General features: G+C 38.6%; 1 protein-coding gene across 2 annotated transcripts; it reads right to left on the bottom strand.

Moving 5' to 3' along the window:
- Nucleotides 1-1253: 1253 nt before the first annotated feature.
- On the bottom strand, nucleotides 1254-18210 carry LOC136410845 (photoreceptor-specific nuclear receptor-like). 2 transcript variants are annotated; one of them, XM_066393201.1, is made up of 8 exons: nucleotides 17973-18210; nucleotides 14318-14582; nucleotides 7953-8056; nucleotides 3340-3460; nucleotides 2884-3029; nucleotides 2046-2272; nucleotides 1760-1991; nucleotides 1254-1701 (listed from the first exon to the last, which is right to left on the bottom strand). In XM_066393201.1, exons 1-8 carry the CDS (start codon nucleotides 18049-18051, stop codon nucleotides 1463-1465), a joined length of 1413 nt encoding a protein of 470 aa, XP_066249298.1. In that variant the 5' UTR covers nucleotides 18052-18210; the 3' UTR covers nucleotides 1254-1462. The 2 variants fall into 2 exon arrangements, with proteins under 2 accessions (XP_066249298.1, XP_066249297.1); XM_066393200.1 differs by having other exon boundaries at nucleotides 2046-2275; nucleotides 17973-18206.
- Between the last annotated feature and the right edge of the window lie 228 nt (nucleotides 18211-18438).

Here is an 18438-nt window from a genome sequence, read left to right as displayed (position 1 = left end):
CTTCCAATATTTAATAAAATCAGCTTTTCCTGACGATATGTAGAAATTTCATTAGTAAATAACGAAACTGAATTTGACTAAACAGATTTGAAACTTGGCAGTCTTATGACTTGTACCTATGTATGAATCGAGCTTTGGAACAGATGCAGAATTAAAAATGAATAATTTTTGAATTCTAAGAACAAAACTAATGAAATTCCTGAAAAATGTAGACCTTTCTGGTGTCTAATTGCATATAATAGAACACCAATTTAGCTGTGAGTTGAGCGTTTACGATATACTGGGTGTAAGTGCGTTTCAAGTTTGAACACGTTACTTTTGGTATATTGATTGCATTAAAATACTGCTGATACTAATGGGAACAACAATTAAAGGAAAACTCCTAATTTTTGACAATTCAAATTTCACATCAGTAAACAGTGTTCGGTATTTCTACATTCGGAGTGAGTACATTGCTCATTATGGGTGAGCATATGTTGGTGCGAGGAGTAAATATACAAAGTGCAAAATTCCATTGTATTGTTCAAACAAATTCTCAAAATAAAAAAATTAATAAGACTATTTTATTTTTGCCATATTTAACACTGCTTTCCTGGCCTGTAGCAAATAAATTTTTTAGTGACACTGCGTTCAGGGTGCATGCCCTCAGAATGAGTGTGTTGTTACTATTGCTGCAATGCATCGACAAGAAAAGCGAAAAAGAACCTAAATTCTGAACACTTCGGTTTCAATTCATTGCAACGAGGGCACGTTGAAAATATTTACCTCCAGGTGTTAGTGTTTGGCAAGAAAAAAGAAGTTCAAATAAGTTTATGTTCAGTTGAACCTCCGATAGTGAGAAAACTAACAAAGAGGGCGAGGAGAGAGAGAGAGAGAATAGATCTATTTTTTATGAAATGTAGAAAATTAAATCAATTGCACTTTATGTCTTGAAAGCCTAATCAGCCAAATTTGACTATAAAACAGAGATTCTCATGGCCATCTATTGACCAACTATAAAACTACTACTCCTCATTTTATAGTTAGCTCTAGCTTTGTTTATCAATCAATAATATACAGCGCCATCTCGCTTCGTACAGCACATCTCGATCAACTAGAAGGCTAATATAATAATACTAGAGGGCGCCACGTAGACACTAAAGAATTAACAGCCCACTGAGCTTCAGGTCTGGGAATTCTGACGGCCAACTAAAGAGAAAATTCATTTTCTGGGGGTTAAGGAAAACTGCAACCTTTAGAGAGACATTTAAACCATTTATATTTATTCTATATATAATACAAGACTAGAGTTACAACAAGAAAATGTTAATATATAAGAATTTGCAATGCCCAGAGAGTTAGTGCTCGACTCAATACGTTTAAATACAGTTTATTTATACAATTTAGTACTACCTCAATTGTTATGCAAGAAAGTACCTTTATTTTCATGATCAAGTGACTCAATAACTGATAATTTCAAGAGTCAATTCTTATACATATCACACAAAACCTTCTCCATTGGAGTGTTACCTATCGTCTTCTGGAAAAAGACAGCTTCAATCCTGGAGGCGGGCACTATCCTCAAAAGAGGGAGCATGAGAAGCAGTCTCCCAAACCTGGCAACTTGTCCAGGTAGCTGGGTCCTGCAATGTTGCCATAGCATCACCTGAGCTTGGTCTTGAAGATTTTCAATCTGACTCGGATCTTTCAGGCCTTTGGTTTCTGCATTGATGTTATAATGACAATTTGAATTTTTTATTGAGGAGGGAAGAATTATTACCTGCTCTAAAAAGAACGATCGCTTTGAGGCAGGCGAACTCTGCTGGATCCACATGGACCGATTTGAACCGAATCAGTGTATCGGTCAATATCCTGACGTCAGCGGTGGAGTTTCCGTTTTTGGTGTGCTCGTTGAGGTTGAAGAGAGGACTGGCTGAGACATCTAGAGGCATGCACCATTGGATTGCATTAAGGAGGAAGAGTTCACTCCATGCCTCCTCCAAGAGGATCACCTATATATCGCACCAGCAATCACCTCCCTTTCTCCTTTGATCTTATGACCTCACCTGATCCCGGAAGGGTAAACTCGCGAAACTGGGAAGATTTTTAGCCCATTTAACAGCCATGAAAAGCAGCCTCGCAGAGGTTTCGTAAATGGTCTCATGACACGGGGGATAGAGGCTGGTGGCCAAACTGGCAGGTTGAGGCTCCGGCCTCACTGGGCCGCTACTTGAGGACACTCCGCAGCCTGAAGAGGGCGTGTCGTCCTCTTCATTAGTGACGTCTATACTTTCTTCTGGTTTAATGAGAGAACATTCATGTAGTGATTGTGTTATCAACTACTGAAGCTGTATACTCCAAGAGGATTTGTGAGAAAGTTTCCCCACTAAACGTATAAAGTTTCTTAGAGAATCTATGCATAATTTAATCCTTTTTGTTGGAAAGCGAGTACTCTAATCTGAAGGGATCTATAGAGAGTTCCTAATTATTCTTCGGGGAATTGCGGGATTGAGGCTGTTGGAATATAAAACGCTCAACTGTATTTATGCATATTTTTGTTGCATTAAGTTTTCGTAATAAGGAATTTGTAGATAATATGGAAACCCAGCAGTAATATCCTTAAAATCAATAATATTTGACCAAAACAATTCAAATAGTTATTTTAACTTGACACTGTATATTTTTACATCATTAAATTCTGAATGAACTTTTCAGCATTAATCAAATTTAGTTTCTTGTAGTGCTAACTTGTTAACATACAGTTCACCGCAAATTATTATTTCAATTTCACACCCTGTTCGATTTCACACCATCAGTTTCCGAGCGAAATTCATAATTTTCATACGACCTAATTAATCAGTAACACCTGTACCACACGAATTTGTCCAATATATTTCTACGTACCGTCATTATCGCTGTTGTCATTCTCTTTACTGGGGCTGGGTTCCCTTAAAGGTTCCCTGGGCAATGAAGTCTGATGCAGAGGAGGAAGGAAAGTTTGCCCGTAACGAGCCGCAGGTGAAAGGGCCATTGTTAGCGATACCGGAGGTCTGGAAATGAAAAGGTATTTGCCTGAAATCACACCTAAACAAAGACTCGGATATAGGGCGTCAGTCAGTTGATCAAACAATCTAGACACGCCCAAATGGACAAAACCCTGAACCTTTGAAGCCAAAGCAGCTTTTGTCAGACGTTAAAACATCGCTTTTGTTCACACATGAATCGGCCCTTTGAAACGAGTATATAAAGCACATAAATCGATACTACTACGCCCGGAAGTTGCTCTATAAAAAAGTGTTCAAAAGTCATAGGTAGTTGAGGAGTGTTGTTCAGCACTAGCACCTTCCCTTGGGTACTTACCCGAAAACTCCGACAGCTACTGCGGCCTCCCTTAGCGCCCTCTCTTGTTCCGCACTCATGTCTCTCAGTGTTTCTGGACGAATGGTAGCGGTGTTCCTTGGTTGTCTCTCGTTCTGGACAGCTGAGGATAATTGGAAAAACATAAAGTCCAGGACTGACTTGTACATAGCCTTAATGCAAATTCAAGCACTATACGGGGGAAATTCAAAGGGAATTTTTGCCATAATCAATTGGCGCCCGACAAAGGATATGCCCCGTTCGCTTTTGCGGAGCCCCAAATTGGCTTCGTTTGGGTGTTGAAATTAGACCGCCTCCAGGTTGCTCGCTGCTTTTAGTTGATGATCAGTATTTTGCTTGTGAATTGTCTAAAGCTGCGGCACTAATGGTTTGGTTTATTTTTGGTGTAAAGTCTGGATGAGGGAGACAAATAATTTGTGGATAATATTAGTTTAGAGGGGCAGGAATATATTAAATTGACAGCGAGAGCAGAAAGTCAATGTGTTTAAATAAATATACGCAAGTACTAGATGGGCGATACGATCAGAAAGTTCAGCAGTGTTGGACTCGAAGGTCAATTTGCACGTAAAAGAGGCAACAGCGTCATCTCAGAAGTTCAAATATAGAACTCAAATTTTGGACAGAAAAAGGGGTTAGTTGGGTGTGCCTGCGCCCTCATAAAATTGAAAGTTCAAAATAATGCATAAAAGGGAATCTACAGGTCTAGATCTTTGAATTTTCAACTATTAATTTATTTCTCATTATTACCCTGGACCAACTATCGGTGAGCGATAATTTGCACCAATGCAATTTTATTCATTGTTACGCTGAAGCAATTACTGGCGAATTATAGAGGCAATTTGTACTAGTGCAATTATTGTGATAATTTCTCTGATCGTCCTAGCTATACTGCAACAAATCGGAAATATTTCATTCTTGCGGCAGTATTCTCCGAGAATGCGCTACATCTAATTCTCTACTTGAATACAATTCGTGCAAGGAAAAGGATTGATTTATAATTTTTGACCATTCTAGACTTATGGAACTCAAACTGACAAAGGGACTCGTGCGCTGCATTCACTCGCACGCTTCAACTTAGCTTGCACTCGTGCAAACTCCTCAGAAGTTACTGATCACGTTCGTTGCACTTGTTATATTGTCCCTGATAATTATCTCCTTGAAACTAAAATTAAATTGCAATCAATAAACGCTTTACAGTCAATCAGCTTGAAAGCGAATTAAACAACTTTCCATCCGTGACAGAAAAGTGCAACTTCTTTCTTAAAATCAAAGTAACTTTTTAAATTTATCGAAACGAAATCTTTAGATTTTCCTTAATCATTAACAATCACTTTCCTCTTTCAAACCGAATATGTTTATTATTTTCTTTGCCTTTTGGTAACCGCAACAACCATGAACGACTATTAATTACTTGCTTCAAGTTATTATTAATTATCCCTTCTTAAGATAAACCTTCCCTAAAAGTAAACAAAAATAGAGGGCAATTCAGAGAAGCATCGGATTTAAACCTTAGATTAATGGCTTCAAATCCCCCCTCTCGAGGCCGAAACAGGAGAGCATCAAAAACAATTTCATTCCGGCAAATCGCGGCACTCCATGACCGTTTTATAACCATCTATTCAAGATTGTAAATTACAGCGGTGTAATACGCATGCGATTTTAGCTGCGGGATGCGAGACTGTGACCGACGCAGCAACGCCGGCGCACCCGACGTCACAGTCTATCTCTTTATCCCGGGAGTTTTGGTGGAGCGTTTGGTGGGAATTAACCAGCTTTGAATCCCATTAATCAGCGTCCCGTAAATCCCGGATATAGCTGTTTGTTACGAGGAATGGATTTCGGGCCCGGCTGTGTCGCGATCCGGTGCCGCGAGTTGCCAAGTTTGATGGCTCGGTAATGGATGCGCCATGTTGCCTTTCGGGGCTTAATCCCCCCGAATGACGTTGATGGACAATTTTTCTTTGCCAAGGCTTTTGCGAAATTTCCACTAATAATGCCTGGGAAACCCGCACAAGTGCTAACCTCGTTATCTCCTGGAGGCAAAATTGCGGCTAAAACATCGGGACGTGACAATAACCGGACGTTTTTTCACTGCGGGGGGGCCGAAATTACCCCTTTGGCGCTTGCCCGCGCCACGTGCCGCAGAGCGTATGCAAAATAATTGAGCGTTACATTTAAATGATGTCACGTTACTTTTGTGTCTTTGCAGCATTTAAAAAGGGCCATCTGATCAAAGGAGGGCTCCGCGAAGGGGGAAAGGGACGGCCATTTTGCCATTGCGGGGGCGAAGGCCCGGCGCTAAATCTCACCCTGTTCAGTATTCAGGACGCGGCAACGTTGAAGAACTTCGCAGCTCTCGTAATGTTCATCGAGGCTTTCTCACTTCTCCCAGGGCTGCTTCCTAACTTTCATCCTTCACCCTCGTCGGTTCAAGGATTAGGGAAGTTACGGGCTTGAACCCAATTTCAAGCAACGACCCCTACACTGAAAGCATCGATTTTGATACTGCAATACCCTCAAAAGCGAGAAAAGTTGCTAAGCAGTAACATTTTAACAACATTTATTATCTTTTTGTTGTTACTGTGTTGTTGTTGTTCTTACAATTGTTTTTACATAAAACATCTTTTATGCATTACTTTTCAGCGCAAAAAAAGCAGACTGTTGCGTATCAGTATTAAATAATGCACTTATCCGACTACATGGACATGAAACTTAAATTGTTATTTGCGCCACTGACCTGGATTCGAGCCACTGTACTTTTTACGCTCAATTCGGAAAACGTTGCTCAACCATTATTTTCAGTCTGGCCCAGGGATGTTTGATATGAATTTAACATGCTTACTAATATACAGGTTATTTTAATTAGAAAAAACGCACTTCTGGAAGGTTTAGTTTTGAAGCGCACAAGCCTTAATTTTGAGCCATCCTCTGCAGCGTAGATTTACTTTTTCTACATGGGACAAATTCGCGAGCCTTTCCAAAACAACCTCCAAAATTTCCGCTTTATTTCGAATGGAAACCGTGTTGTAACAAAAGTTTTCTCAGGGCCTTATTGTGAACAACAGCTAAACTTGTTTTCAACAGAAGTTGTCTATTTTCATTTTACAGGGTGTGAAAGTAATTTTTCTAATTTAATTAACTGTGAATAAATCCCCCAGTTTGTGATTTACAGACTTGAAGTTGCTCGTGGACAGACGGAGGAGGGGGGGGAGGGGGCTTTAGGTACGATATTTTAGTATTTAGCGAGTAATTTATGCGAATATTTCTAGGACACCGTGTATAATCATAATTAAGATGAATTATTTATCTTGATTTAGGCAAACCTTGTCTTACACCCTGCATGAGCCTAATTGAAATATTTGAACAACTGCTATTAAATTATACGTATTTCTAAGTACGCCTTCCGGATACCTAAGATGGTATTTGAGATACAGTTTAAGTATTTTAAAACGGTTCCATAATTTAAAATTCCCACTGCATCACTTGATACTTCAATTTTTTATGAAATCAATAATACATTAAAACCTAGAAAGTACCGATTCAAATCATAGAACGATTTCCAGAGTCATTCTCATCTTGATTTACTTATATTTTCCCTTTTCGTTTTCTGGAATGTTCTAGAAACTTCAGGCATTTTATTCGCTTCGCAGGTCAATGGAGAAGTATTAGAAATTATTCACACAAGACAATATAATCAATACCACATATGAACAAGCGTAAAATGATATGGAAATGGACTTCTCCTGAGGAAGCGAAGCTTTCCTCAAAAGTACAGAAATCGATGGTTTGCTGACCCTCGCCGTTCTAGAAATACATCTGGGTCTAGCACCTGGATCCCCCAGTAATCGAACAAAAATTTTCTTTCCTTAGCCCGTGGTAAGAAGTTTTGATCTTCCCTTATTCGTTTTTGAACAAAATGGACCAATATCCCCTAGTTAGTTAAAACGTCGTTCGAAAGTTTCATAATTTGGTTGACTACAATTGAGATAAAATTCCAGATATTTTCAACAACACGACGACTTCTAAAATTTGTTTGCGCATAAGCACAAACCACATTTCTCATCTCATTATTAGTGAATTCATTGCGTTGAGGCACTCGTGAAAGTATAACATAATTTACTTGTCACATTAATGAAACAAATTGTTCATTAGTATAGCTAGGGTTAATTATCGATATTCCAAACGTATGTAACAATACCAAAAATGTTATTCTCAATTCGTTTTGACTGAAAATAGTGTGGCACTTCACTCCTACTTGCGTGTCAAGCGTTATGCCTAAATTGAATAAAAGCAAAATGAAAAATCTGTCTTAAACACGTAGAACATACGAACGTTTTAATAAAAACAATAATATTGCATAGATGTATAACCTTAGCACATTTACTGCCCTCTCCTCCCCAGACTTTTGTTCGTATTTGCCAGACGCTCCCCTAATTTCAACGCATATCCGCCCCCACGGTCGTATTTCGTTAACTTAATTTTTAGTCACAAAACCGTTATACGCCAAAGCAATAATTTAATAACGTCACTTGGCAAACTTAGCCCCGGCTTTAAGTTAATGCCCGAATTAGGGATGAAACGGGAGAGAGACTTACCGTCCTTGTTCATCCCCATTCCCAGGCACTTCTTCAGTCTGCAGGCCTGGCATTGGTTGCGATGCGCTTTATCTACGATGCATCTGCCGGTACCTGCCTGACATCTAAAGAGAAAAATTAAATATAAGAAATGAATTTAAATTTTGTGATGTAAATAGTAATTTCATCATTGTTGGTTCTACTACTGTGTGTGGCAGTAATAGAACCGACGGTGCTTTGAGACTTCGAGATGCTGAGGCAAATAACCAAAAATGCATTAAAAACCTGCATTCATATGTCACTGCATAAAAAAATCCATTCTCGCACGCGCTTTGTTTCAAGTACTCTGCGCAGATTGATTCTGCGCAAAGAACACAAGCGCACGCATTGGCATGAGATTCCATCTGCGCAGAGCGCATAAATTACTACAGAAGTTCACAAAAAAACACGTGAAAGTGACGCGAAACCTACTTAATTATACTACAAACGTTTCTCCTAGTAATACCACCATCAGGGTTCTAGGATTTTGAACTTTTTAATATGCTAGGCGCGGCTCGTCGCCGCTCTAGATATGGAATATTAAGCAGTACTTCCCATTCTAATGCTAAAATTCAATTGTAATGATATTAATGAACAAGTTCAGATACGTAAATTAGGGTTAATACCTCCTCGGTTCCCATCACACCATTGTCATGATTTTCCCAATTATTAGATTGACTTTGAGGCCCGCTAACGTTCTTTTTCTAAAGAATTATTGAGCTATAAGTTTTGAGTTATAGCCAGATTTATGAAATTATATTTTTCTGTTCAAATTCGGAATGAGTCGTCTCTATGTCAACTCAAAATTGATGCTTAACGCGCGTCTGTTTTCTCCAAATTACTGCTACTTTTTAAATAAATAATTATATTGAAAAACATATTACTATTTTCCAATCAAAAGTCAAGTTTAACAGAATATTTTCTTCAGTTGCAGACATTTTTTTTATTTTTCTTAACCATCGAAGTCTTTATAGTATGTTAGTCACAACACGAGATTCGGCTCCAGTGCGCCTATGGTTCTCCACCAACCAAAGTCATATTTTTTATAGTGATTAAGGATGCTTGTGGTTACTCTCCTGAGAAGGACAACCTCTTATAGAAGATTTTGTTGGCTTGTAGAATTTTTCCAAATTGGCCATAATAATCAGAATATTTGATCCATTTTAGACAAATGCCGAAATATCGTCCCAAAACGCATATGATTTTGAACCAATCAATGTCATAACATTTTGCAGCTGTAACCGATATCTAAGATTATAATCCTGCCATTTGCGAATTTTTATAGGCCATCTTTTTGCCTTGTAAAATTTTTTTAAGTTGCTTTAGCAGGCGGACTGTTTAATGTGTTTTAGTCGTAATTCAACCCTAGTACGCCCACGATTCCCCATCAATCAATATCATAATTTGTGCAGCTGTTCGGGATTTTCATCAGTAATTTTCTGCAAAATGAGAATTTCGACAGAAGAATTGTAGAATTTTTTAAAATTTACTTTAACAATCAAATTATTTCATGTGACTTAGTAATAATCTGTTCGCGGTACGCCCATGGTTCTTCACAATCCAAGGCAAGATTTCTATGCTTTTTCTGGATGCCGATGATTATTACCATAAAAAAGGCGAATTTCGATACACGCTTTTTTTGTGTTGAAATATTTGTTGGATGTTGCTTCAACAACCGGGCCATTTAATATAAGTTCTTGTTGTACCCCGAAATTCGGTCTTAGAACGCCTTCCAGAAATGAATTTCGGATTTTTACAGTTATTAGAACTTTTAGCCTTTTAAATTTCAATTTCCACAGATCATTTTTTGAGGCCTATTAGCCACATTTCAGGTCCGTGTTTAATTAACTCGAAGACCGATTTCGATCCTATTAAATCCTGTCAGTTCGGTTCCCTCGAGTCAATTAAACACGGGCAAAAATCGATAATATCAACGACAAGTATGTTAGGCCTGCAAGAAACTATCCTAGCAGCTCCATTTACCGTGCCCTATTTTTGCGCTACACAGCTCATCTATAGTTTGCGCGTATCATAGTAAAAAGTGTCGAAAAACTTTTAATGGATAACTTCTACTTTTAGCTTAAAACTTAAGCAATAAACTTCCAAGGGCCTTGCATTTCCAAGTTGCTGTGCCCCTCTTCACGCGCTGCCACTGCCAATTTCCATTAATGGAGACCGCAGGTGCGCTGGAGGACAAGCGACACTTGCCGTTCAAGCTCCGCCATTCGGATATAAATTAATAAGTTTTAGGGACAATGGAAGGGCTTAGACGTAGTGTTTGGCGGAATTTCCAGAGGATATGAAGGGCGGATTTATTACTCAAAGAGGAGCAAAGAGAGGGATGGTTTTGTGTTTTAACGTGTGCTTAAAAGTTAGATTGAAATTTACTGCTCCGACCCTGACTCTCGAAAGGAAAATATTAAATCTTGAGTCGTAACTAAAGGAAATTTGAATAATGCAAAGGAACGTAGATTTGATTGCTGAACGTTCTTTAAGGATAAATCCAGTGGAGGGTTTATTATGTCATATATTGTATAGGGTGGCCCAAAATGAATGCCTTTGCGGACAAGCATGCTCTAGGACGTGTTTTTAATATCGCAAAAACTAATAAACAAAATTATTCAAATTGACCACATTCATGCATCAAAATTCGCACATTTATTGACTGATTTGTGGTGCTCTGGATCTTATTTGCATTAAGCTCACGAATATAGTTGGTTACACGTTTGCGCAATTCCTCTTTACGGGTTAGTGCTGTGATGTAATTTTCTTCATCTATCTTATACTAAACGTTAAAATCGAATGGGGCAAAATCGGGAAATCTAGCAGGCCAATCCCATGGGTTCATACGCTTAATTCAACGACCACAAAGATTTCAAGGGACTTCTTCCTTATTGCCTCCTGGTTGCAGTGAGACGGTGCTCTAGACAGTGGAAACTAACAGGTGTGATCTCTTCCTAGAGTTTGATTTTCTATGAATTTTGAGTTAGATTTGAGTGTCAGCAAGTCAAACTTCAATGCATGACTGAAATGCCCTACAGTGGTCTGCAAAGCATGATTCGCACGATGTCAGATCTATTGGCCACCAGGTGTATGCAACATATGTCAGTCACCCGTTCTCAACGGGTTAAATATCTGGGAAGTTCAACTCCGCCTTATTCTCTTGGTGATTCATCAGAACCTCTTCATTAAGCTCATCATAGCAATTTAGACTAACAAACTAACTCCCCTTTAGTACTGAATCCATCAGTCAATCTTCCATGCCACTCTAAGTAAGTGTATCCAAAATTATTGACCGATCGTTCCGGTAACGAGTTGGTGATTCGATTTCTCTAACCGGATTAAAGGACACAAAGGCCGAGCGGCACGCAATCCGTGCACACCCCGTAATTGATTTTGCTTTACACTGTGGCAATTCATTTGTCCGCTTCGAACTTTGTTAGCGACGGAAAATAAGGCTTGAGTGCATGTGCCTTTTTGTCTTTGAATTTGTCTGATTGTCTGAGGAGGATTGCGGATTCCCCTGAAGGATAGTAAATTTCGAAATGTCGCAGACATTTTTTATAAGAAAATCATAAATCTTAAAACCCTAGAGTTTTTGAATAGAAAATGAAAAGGGCTTTCAAACGAGGCATCGCAAGACGATTAGAGTTTAGGGGCTATAGTTTTGTCATTGAAACGGGGCTGAACGCAGGGGCGATTTTTCACACGGCCGGCTGCTATTCCAAGACCTAAGTTTGATGAATTTTTTTTTATAATCTATATGATTTTGAAATTGATCCTAAAACTCCACTTTCGCATATAAAACCCGCGATATATATGATTACATGGAAATGAAAAGACTTTTCACATGAGGCATCACAGGACGATAGTTCCAGTTGGAAAATTTAGAGGTTGCAGCCTTGGATTTGAAAGGGATGAAGGCAGGGATGAATTTTTTTACGTGGCAGGGCGTCATTTTAAAATCCGTCTATTTTTATAATCGATGTAATTTTTTAGCGATGGATGCGAAAACTTCACTTTTTCACGTAGAATACGCAATAAGGTAACGGGTGATTATGTCGATTTGTTACTGATTGGGGGTAATTTGTTCATAGCAGTCCCTATACCTACCTTTCTTTGATTTCGAGTAATGTAAGCATCAAAAGCATGGTTTCAATGCATTTTAAAGGGAGATTTTTAATTCGATTTCCTCCTGTATATTATTGAAAATTATGAACGCACCAATCATGAAAAATAACTTGAGCCTATATGAGACCATGATTTAAGGATCTTAGTAAAGAATATTCACTTGATTGGGGACGTTAAAATACTATCTTTTCATATAGAATATAGTGTATTCCTGTTGATTTTGCGATCTTCCTAATTTCCCACATATGAAGGATTATTTAGCTAACGAAATATCAATACACATCTCATTTAAGTTTCGAGCGATGTAAGGATTAGTCTGAGCACAACTTCAATGAAAACTAGACTTTTTACACGGATCATCCTATATACTATTTGGACTTTAAATCCATGGAAAAGTCTTTTAATGACTCTTCAGACGCCTCTGATTCTTACAAAACAATACAACAATTTTGTGTTTGCGTTTTGTGTTGTATTGACTGCGTGAACTGGCATCTTGTACGCCACTGACATTAATTAAATTTTAAAATAGTTTTGACTGAAGGGATCAGCGAAGGATTTAGGATTCATTGAAGTGCGCGATGTGATGGGTTAATTGATGAAAAATGCTTTAAGAAGAGGTACATTATCTTCATATCACGTTCTCGTTCAATAGCCAAAAATGGCTCTTTTTTGTTTAGTATTCCGAAGGTTTTTGGTCCTTTTTGAATATTTCCAGGACGCCATTGCTCCGAGGACTCTATATTCCCGGGGTGCGCCCCACTTACCCAACTTTCCCCATTTCCCGGTTTCATGACCGCTCGGATTGAGGTTTTACTGTTTCCTATTTGGTTTAACGAGTCCAGCTCCAGGTTCTGCAATTTTATGATGGATTTTATTAAGCCCCCTCTCTCACAGGACAAAATTATTCCCGCTCTCGGTGCGCGCAGATTTTAATGCTCGTTAAAGGGGTTTTAATTTTAATTTGCAAAGTAACACTAGTCATATTACCAGCAATTAACGTTTGAAAAATTCCTACGAATGATTGAGTTTCAGCGACTCAGAACTGTTAGAGAGATTTAGGTCAGAAAAAAAAATTGTGGACCCATGTGAATGTAAAAATGACGACCAAGGCAATGTAATTCCACTGGCAGAAGATGATGCAGTTGTGATTTTCGGAAGTATTGAATTTGCAGTTATTCTTTGACAATTCACCTTTTTGTCAACCTACTGAGCACTTAATCGCAGTTTCTATTTCAAACTAAGAGTTAAATATAAAATTAGTTTTCACCCAAAGTTTGGTCTAAACTCCTGTGCAGTCAGTTTCGTTTGGCCACAAATTTATTTTCTATTGACAAAAAAAGAGGTTTTTCCCTTGATGATTGCGCATTTTGCTGAGAAAGAACTCTTCTCCTTAATCCGCCCCTTACATCAATAAAATCCGATGAACTATCGGGGCCATAGAGCCCGGGGAAAGCAGATGGGAAAAATGGAAAGCCTGCCTCCTGCCCGTTTCATCCTAAAGGGATTTGGAAAAATACGTTCTTTGAGTGTGACAAAGCCGACGTCATGCGCCGGCCCCCCTGCCAGAGAAAGAGGACGAAACAGCATCCAGGGCGCTATTAAATTGGAGATATACTGTCACTTGGAAAAGGTCTCGGAAAATGATTAGTGCCAGTCAAAGTACAATAAAAAAAGTAAAACCACTTAAGTCTATGTCTTTCGTGGGTCGCGAGGGAAGTCAGAATTGGGGGGATTCATTTAGCAGGAAGGAATGCTGCGGGCATGGGCGTAGAAGTAGGGAAGTGCATGATGCTTCCAACGCAACAAAGCAAAACTTCGAAGGCAACAAAGCAATCTCCGCCACAATAATCGCTCTTCAGAGGTCTGAATCGGGCACTTAAATCAACATCCATCCCCATTAGTAATCGCTCAACGTTCCAGAGACAAAACGAAAGAAAACACATTCCATCGGGGCTTTACCGGGTCATAACCCAATCACCCCAAATGAGATATTGTTTTGGAAACAAAAGCGGCGCTATCAGACGAGAGAAGCGATGCGATGTCTCCGCGCTACAAATTACATCATTTTTCCAAATCCCATTCGTTAAAAGTTTTCCAATCCCGATGTCGAGAGCGACACCCGGCCATTGCGAGATCGATTTCTATTATTTTTATCGCACGAGGGGATTTTCTATTATGTCTTTTTCCCCCCTTGAAACAGTGGCGCGCCCACTTACCTGTAAATCAGCTTCCTCCTCACTGAGCGCTTGAAGAAGCCGGAACAACCATTGCAAGCCAGAATTCCATAATGTTTTCCCGAAGAAGTGTCTCCACACACCACGCAAATCAGTCCTGGAGTGCCCTTTTTGGTTGGCAGGCTCCAGGGAGGTGGCGGGGTTCTGGACGCTTGGACTAAAGTCTGCGAGGTAGGCAGGCATAGTGCTAGAGGATGGTCGTTTTCTGGATTGTAGCAATCTGCACTTCCTGGAGATGTACGCAAATCTGCAATATAGGTAAATAAGAATTAATTACTTAGTATAGGCAAATAAACATACTGCAGGAAACCAATAATTAAATTTACGAAATGAATTTATTAATGAGGTCTACGATGGAGTAAAGCTTGAGTTGATCTCAGAATTTAAACAGGAAATCCCACAGCTGCGTTCTAGCAACAATAGTTGTAAACTACCCCAATTACCTCCTCCCCTACCACTCAAAAAACAATTTGCAGACAACCCTCCATGACCTGTTTCTACCCAGAAAAAATCACTCGAACATCGCATTGCAAAAGACAAAGTGGTCCCCAGTGCATTGCATCTCTCGGCCCTTGGCCCAGCTCTTGAACTGATACAGAGGGTTTATGAAATCAGTTACAGTCAAATTGACGTTGGAGTATTAATCAAGTGTGTCCGGGATTAACGTGAGAGTGCCGCTCCGGTCCCATATGTCAATATGTGACAGGCCGTCGTCCCTGTTTACACATGTGCCCCCTAATTAGGGTGGCGATAAATCGAATTAAAATCGTCCCTTCCTGGCATCTTCGTTTTTGCTATAAGCGTCCTATTTGGGATATTTTCATACTTTTTTCCCGATTACTTTAGGGGTAGCTTCATCCCCCGTATACCCCTTATAAAGCCTAGCATTACACATCAATTAAAATCAAACCTAATCTTCTAAATGCGTACACATTACACCATAAAAACTGATTTTCATAACAATAGGGCTCGATCTCCCCTTTAACGCGTCCCAACTAGGGCCATATGTAAAGTGCTACAAAATATTTTCGGATCGAATATCGTCCCGCGCCCTAAGGGCTTAACTAGACAAAGACACCAGCCCCCATGTATTGCGACAGTTAGATAGAGATGGGTTGAGGTCGAGGGATTAAGTGTGTCTCTATTTAATTCCGGCGTATTAATTTGTATTATATGGGGATAAAGTGGTGGCACTATGATGGAAAGTTTTGGCAAGTGTATTGAGGGTGGCGAGCCCTTTTCGAGGGAGTTCGGGCCTCTATCGATAACGTACCATGTGGTCAAGCAAATTAAAAATCTATTACGTTTAAAGGGAGATTTTGCGGGGATTAATCGCGCGTGGATTCGTCAAAAAGGGTGTTTTGGGACAAGATTTTTACGGTGGTTGCGCGATTGATTAGGGTCAAGAGGGCATGAAGGAAACTCTTGGCCGAAATAATACAAAATTTATCATCTGGTTGAGTATTTTCATTCTGACTTAAATGAGAAGTGCGGCACCATGTAAAACCTCTCCTCTTTTTTTTTTTAATCCGCAACAATGCGTTGGTCGTAAGTTTTTAGAATCTCTAAAATCGAAAAGATGGTTTTAGTCAAAATAACGAAATCATCATCAGTTTTCGTCCTTTGCAAACCCCCTAAATAAGACTTTGGGAACACCACTGGATTCCAGGCACTTGATTATTCCATAACATATATTTTTGTAAATTAAAAAATCAGGGACACAGTTCGTCTTTGAAAATGATGAAATTAAGCTCAATCAGCCCGTTTTGATTTTTTCCTTCTCAAGAGCTCGTTCTAAATTTTTAAATTGGTGAAATGCACAAATCGAAGAGAAAACATCAAAAATCTTACTCCGGGTATTCTTTATTCAAATAATCTACGCCCATGATTATTAAATTAATGACTTTTTAAACTCCACGGTTTTTGCATATTAAAAAATCAGGGACGCAGTGAGAGGAGTTTTTAAGGAGTAGTAACATAAAAAAACCTTTAGGATATTGTGAGACATTCATTTTTTATAATTGTGGCTTTAAGCTCTAAATTTTCGCGAATATGAGATTACAGCATTATTTTTTAAGTCAGAGGCGTACTGGAAAAAAATTAAACCAGTGTATTCGGATAAAAAAATGAAACGATAACGCTGACAATCTTATTGTTGATACTGACCATTCAACATCAAACTTTTCAATCTTAATTCTAGAATATCGGGGCTGGAATAAGTGGAATTTCTAAGAGTGAAAATATGCAAAGACGATAAAGATATTCATTTTTTCGAATTTCCAAGATTTAAGGTGTAGTTGAATACATCATGTCACCAAATACATATGCTTTTAGTACGGCTTTATTAATTTCAAAAGACTTTTATCAACAAATTTTACTTTTCCTCAAATGTCAGAGATCTACTGGAATAAATTTAAAATTCATAAATCGTATGAAAAATAGTAAAAACGCTAAAAATCCAATTTCTGGTACTGATTATTCAATTAATTTATACCGCTGATTTTAAAGCATTTTCTATTTTCGCGATTTCCACATACAAAATTGAGCTTTTCTGCCTTTAATTCCGAAAAACCATGAGGCTATTTAAAACAACAACATCCATGCTCTAAAATTTAAAAAAATCGAGATGTAATTAATTATACCATACCCCTGATTTTCATGAAGCTTTAAGCTCATGATGGTCATGGACAAATTGCACCATTCAACACTATTTCGGAAAAGTCAGGATTGTACTGAAAGGATATTGAAATGGTTGAAATGAAGTGAACGAAATTCAAATGAATAAAAAACGCTGTAACACACGTGTTCTTGTTCATGATTTCTGAAGAAACGAAATTGATTTTCAGCAAATTCAGGATTGCGCTTAACTAAATTTAAATCGAAAATATTCAGATCAGATCGTGTCAAAAAAGTAGATTTGTAAAAAATCAGCATATCGGAGGGAATTTTTAAGGTGTTGAAATGTGTAAAAAACGTTTGGAACATTTATGCTCTAGAATTTCCAAAATTCAAAAGGAACTTAATGGAATCCCGCCAATGATTTTAATGCAGTTTCAAGCCCCAAATATTAAAGAATATATTATTGAATTTTTAATATATTTTGAAAAAATCACGAAGGTTTTGGAAGATATTTTAAATCCATTAGAGCAGAGGTGGAAAATAAAGGCAAAGTGCATCAGAAAACTTTATTTCTGATAATTGTATTATTTTAAATAACCAGAAGTACAGACGAAAAAGGTATAAAATAAAATAAATTTAAAACCCTAAATAAGTCTCAGAATTAGGAATTTCTGGAGTTATTTTGAAGTAAAAGCAGGGTCGTATCTCGAAGAGCTTTTACTAAAAAATTCAACCTAACGATGTTAGAAATTTATTTTACCTTTAATCATTTTCCCTCATTGAAAAGCATGTAATAATTAAAAATGTACTAAAAATTATTTGAAAGCATGCTTCAGAGACGTGAAAAACTGGGTGAAATATTAAATAATGAAAAAAAGATAAAGAACATTTAAAGACAAATTTCGTATATTTCTAAAGCGACGGACGCTAGGAAACTACACGCTCCGAAGTCTCAAATATTGCCTGGACAATGCCAGAATTTTTTTGTAATTCAATACCCAGAAAATGAAAATCTTACCAGTAGGATGTATACTGTGGTCAGGCGACCTGGAATGATGCACCCCTAACAAATTCGACGGCTGCGACACACCATCCATACTAACAGTCACGATTAAATCAAACACGAACCAGCAAAACCAGCACTAATCACCCGCACAATCTCCAAATCTGGAACCCAACAGGTAGGGTGCACCTGCAGGAGAGAGACCAAAGGGTGTTGACCACCCCGTCCGGCTGCAGGAAATGATCAAGAAGACATATAGAGGGGTGCGTTAGGTGGTGAACGTCAGACACGGGGCGGGATCAGATCTCGCCACCCTGTATTTAACTTCTGTTGTGGCGTATGCGGCTGCGTCCTCCCTCGGCAACCCCCCACATCCCCCCCCCGATTTCAACCCTGCCACCGTTAGAATGTGCCCCTTTTGATTTAATGGTGTTGCGAGACGAGACGTCCCATTTATATTCATGGGGCTTTTGAGTAACTT

Source organism: Euwallacea similis, chromosome 9 (genome assembly GCF_039881205.1).
Source record: "Euwallacea similis isolate ESF13 chromosome 9, ESF131.1, whole genome shotgun sequence".
Classification (NCBI taxonomy): Eukaryota; Metazoa; Arthropoda; class Insecta; order Coleoptera; family Curculionidae; genus Euwallacea; species Euwallacea similis.
The sequence above is the reverse complement of the archived record's forward strand: the minus strand, read 5'-3'. Positions and strand labels throughout refer to the sequence as shown.